This window comes from Pipistrellus hanaki (assembly GCF_964339955.1).
Source record: "Pipistrellus hanaki genome assembly, chromosome: 8".
NCBI lineage: Eukaryota > Metazoa > Chordata > Mammalia > Chiroptera > Vespertilionidae > Pipistrellus > Pipistrellus hanaki.
Window position 1 is genome coordinate 49,444,762 of NC_140510.1, and position 4,881 is coordinate 49,449,642.

Genomic DNA, 4,881 nt, shown 5'->3' on the forward strand with positions numbered 1-4,881 from the left:
CACTAATACACACACACACACACACACACACACACACACACACGACAAAATATAATTTGGAGCAAAAGACGCAAGACACAGAATACACAGGATTCCGCTTACATACAATGCCAAAGCAGCGAAAGTAAGCTCTGTTGCTTAGGGATGCATTCTTCGGGTGGAAAAACTACAGAGAAATGCACAGACATGAGGCCCCGAAAAGTTGGGCTAGTGGTGCCTCTGAGAGGAAGAGACTGGAACAGGACAGGAGACACAGCAGTTTCCGGAGATTCGGCAGAGTTTCGTCCAACTGTTACGCTCATCTCCTGTTCACTTTACTGTGTGTTTTATTTCACAATAAAAATGTAAGATGAGCACATCCGACGGTCATTCAAAAATGCATCAGAAAGAACACATGAAGCTTTATCCACCAGTTACGTTTTGGTGAGAATAAGTTTATTAGCTCTATGATTGCAGGCAGATTGGGAGGAGAGGAGAATAGAGCAAGCATGAAGATTACATTTCAGAAGAGGGTAATGGTTGGATTGTGAGCTCTGGAATCAGACAGGCCTGGACTTGAACCAGAGGCCTGCTACTTGCCAGCTGTGGGCCATGGACTGGTGTGTAAACCTTTCAAACCCTCCACTCTCCACCTGTAAAATGAAGATTAGAATAGGCCCTGCATTATAAGATTATTATGAGACTTATGAAATGTACTGGTTCTCATTAATTGCCCCATAAATGTCTTTTTTTTCTTTCCCAGAGATTGGAATTGGAGAAGAAAATCACCACAGGCAGTAGTAGAAAAAGTGAAAGCTCAGAGACTACCCTCACTGTATCTATTTCCCACTCATCCCTTGTCACTTCCCCACTGGCTTCTTCACGAACCACTCACCTGAGATTGCTCCAGCAAAGGCCACCAGGGACCTTCTTGTTACTACACCCAATGAACATCTTTTTCTACATCATTTGACATTGTTGGCTGTCCTTCCTCCTTGAAACTTTTTTCCCCCTTGGTTTCTTCAATACTCTAAGTTGTTTCTTTCTTGCCAAACTCCTACCTCTACCCATGGGTAGGCCCTTGTCAGGTCCCTCCTGTCCTCCATAGCCTCCTAACTGGCTCTGTCCAACGTGGTCACTCCTAACATGTAAATCTCATCATGCCTCTTTTCCAGAGCCTTCATATGAACCTCTGTGATCCTTAGCCGTGGAGCAGCTGATCTGTCTGTCTGTCCTCAGGCTCATTTATTGCCATGCTAACCTACCCAAACTTACGTAGACTTTCTTGCCTTTATGCCACCTGTACTCTCTGCCTGGAAGACTCCACCCTCCCACCATCCCTCACCAGTTGGCCTACTTCACTTGTACATCTTCAAAACTCAAGAGAAATCTCTTTCCCACCTACTACCCACCCCTGCCTTTGTAATCAATACAATCCCTGATTATTCTTGAACTACTGCATTACTTGTGTGATGATCTATCCTATATAATAAAAGGCTAATATGCAAATTGTCCCTTTAACTGAGAGTTCAACTGGGAGTTTGACCAGGGGGCAAGCCCGGCCAGCCAACTGCCTGCAGCCCCTCCCCAAGGCCAGACTGGCTCAATCGGCACCAATTGGAGTGGACTGGCCAGACCCCACTCATGCACAAATTTGTGCACTGGGCCTCTAATGTCCTCATAAGACAATAAATTCCTTTAAAGATAGGTACTACTTCTTGCTCACCTTTATATTGGTTTCCAAAGGGGAGTTTAAGGTCAAAAGGAGTTTTCGGGTGTACCTAGATCCTATTCATCAAGATCTGGGTAAGTTCCTCATTTTTTGGTACAAGATTTAGCATATCAAGATCTGGGAGAGAGAGACTGTGAATTCCGTTTGGAAGTGTCTGTGAGCTCGCTTGGATATCATGAGCAAAGCTCACCCTCCCGAGTTAAAAAAATTTATGGACAAGAAGTTATCATTGAAATTAAATGGTGGCAGACATGTCCAAGGAATATTACGGGGATTTGATCCCTTTATGAATCTTGTGATAGATGAATGTGTGGAGATGGCAGCTGGTGGGCAACAGAACAATATTGGAATGGTGGTAATCCGAGGAAATAGTATCATCATGTTACAAGCCTTGGAACGAGTATGAAGAATGGCTGTAGTTACCAGAGAAATCAGTTGCTTCCACATGTCCCCTTTCCACAGCATCTGTTTTACTACAATATAAAAATAGAGTCCTGTCCATTTTCACATTGAACTTTTGTTAAATAAACTTTTGTATTGATAAAAAAAAAAAAAAAAAAAAAAAAGATCTGGGAAAGTCAAGGTCTTATTTGTTCCTCATTCCAAGCACATGGATAAAGATAAGAAATCAGTACTGATAACAGGATTCTGCCAGTGCCCTTGGGCTCAGCTGATAAGAATTAAAAAAATGGCCGGGACCGGTTTGGCTCAATGGATAGAGCCATCGGCTTGGGGACTGAAGGGTTCCGGGTTCGATTCCGGTCAAGGGCATGTACCTTGGTTGTGGGCATATCCCCGGTGGGGGGTGTGCAGGCGGCAGCTGATTGATGACTCTCTCTCATCGATGTTTCTAACTCTCTAGCTCTCTCCCTTCCTCTCTGTACAAAATCAATAAAATATATTAAAAAAAAAAAAAAAAAGAAGAATTAAAAAAATGTCCATGTGCCTTCCCAGAAGGCTCTCTACACCTTTGTATACCACTACCCAACACAATGAGCAACAAACACCGAGTTAAGTGAATTGATGAATCAGGCACATAATCTATTTTATCCCAGTTTTACAGGACTACCATTGTCATCTCTTCCACTGAAGCTTTCTCATTCACTCCCTTTTCTAAAGGGAAAAAGAATTATGTACCATATCCTGGTCCTTTAAGCCCTGTCTTCTAACATTTCTTAGTCTTGTCATAATTATTATATTTTTCCACATTATATTTAACTAATGAGCCACTTTCTTCAAAAAGGAGAATCTCATCACAATAAGATTACTATGACAAGCTTTTTCCACACTTTGTTCTTCATGCCCAGAATGACATTAGTAAGATAAGACATTTTAAAAGTCAATAGTACTTATTTTGAAGTTTAAACTATCCTGTTTAAAAAAAAAAAAAAAAAAAAAAGTCATTTCCTTAAACAGGAAATGTATTAATAATGGCACAAAAGCAGTACAAGTCATGCTATAGAATACAATGTTTCCCTTAAAAAAAAAAAAAAAAGAAAGAAAGAAAAAAAGTCCTTATCCACAAAAGTAGTAATTCTTTACCTTAGTTGTTTAAAAAATAAATATAGGAGGGGGAAATCTTAGCACCTTTTATCTTGCATTTGCCTATATTTTGCTGAGTTATGATCATGTGATTTAACTAAAGATTTAAGTTGAAACTATCTAAAATTTAAATTGCAACAATATTTTCTAGTTCCCTAATCAAATAAGTTCTCTTTACTTTATTCATAGTTTTACACCTACATTTGCAAAGCTATTATACTTTTACCATTCATCCATTCTGTTAAGCATCATATATCAAGAAGCTCTGCAAAGAATGACTTGTTAAAATACATTTTTATAGACTCCCAAAGTTTTTAAAGATTTTTTTAAAAATATATTTTATTGATTTTTGTACAGAGAGGAAGGGAAAGAGATAGAGAGTTAGAAACATCAATGAGAGAGAGTCATCAATCAGCTGCCTCTTGCACACCCTCTACTGGAGATATGCCCGCAACCAAGGTACATGCCCTTGATTGGAATCGAACCCGGGGCCCTTCAGTCCCCAAGCCGACGCTCTATCCATTGAACCAAACCAGTCCCGGCGGACTCCCAAAGTTTTTAGATTTACTTACAGAAGAGGAATTTAAAATGGAATCATTTTTGGCATTGTTAAATTTATATTTTATTGGCAATTACTTGGGGTTAAATAGTATGATGATGGGTCCCAAGCAATGTAATTATACATGGATCCAAATTCCTGAGGTGTTACAAACAGCATATTTTCATTTCCTATTCTCTAAAAAAACTTATAACCTTATATTCTGTTTCAGTTCACTGCCTAACTCATTTCATCAACAGGTCTGATTTTTCCATTCTTACCTAAATAAAATGCCCCCATTTGATTATAATGCAAAACTTTAGTTTTGGTTTCACCTAAACACATCGAAACACATCAGAATTTATAAGTTTGGGTAAAATATTCCTAACTGTTGTTTCCAAAGTAGTTAACTAACAGATTTCTTAGAGCCATTGGATGCTGGTCTAGAGTCTCTCTGGGTGGACTGAGTCAGTTCATCAAATGAGCATATGGTTGAGGAAATGGCTATGTGAAGACTGTGAACGCAATGAAAGCCCCTTATTTTCCAGGCTCAGGATATAAGTTGATCTCTGGAAACAAATGGCTCTGTACTTACTAAAACTAACTTTCTAAAATGGGACATGCCCATTTCTCTGAAACTGTTGCTTTACTTTTGATTCAGCATCCTCATGATCCAGGAGGTAGATTACTCCCTTGAAAATAACTTTGTAAAAACTGTTTTGAACCCAGCTGGTGTGGCTCTGTGATTCAGCTTTGACCTATGAAGCAAGAGGTCACAGTACAATTCCCAATCAGAGCACATATCCGGGTCATGGGCTCTATTCTGGTGTGAGGCATGCAAGAGGCAGCCAATCAATGACTCTCTCTCAGTGGACATTCCACGTTCTCCCACACCTCAGTCCCCATCATCCCTGCCCCCAGGTAGCCAGCAAGAGATCGCAGCCCCTCTGAGTGGGCACCACATGAGGTTGGTCACCACCACCCACTCCCAGTTCCCTATCCCAGCGTGGGGCCTGGCCCGATCCAGTGATTAAGACCTGCTGGCCTCTGGTCACCATCAATGGGGCAATTAGTGGGGCAATCAGGCTCC

At 40.6% G+C, this 4,881-nt stretch overlaps 1 protein-coding gene across 1 annotated transcript; it reads left to right on the top strand.

Annotated features, from left to right (window-relative positions):
• Positions 1-1,841: 1,841 nt before the first annotated feature.
• Positions 1,842-2,205, top strand: LOC311626400 (small nuclear ribonucleoprotein G-like). The gene has a single exon (XM_084891668.1). The coding sequence runs from the start codon at positions 1,887-1,889 to the stop codon at positions 2,115-2,117; it is 231 nt and encodes a 76-aa protein (XP_084747794.1). The 5' UTR covers positions 1,842-1,886; the 3' UTR covers positions 2,118-2,205.
• The last annotated feature ends 2,676 nt before the right edge of the window (positions 2,206-4,881 follow it).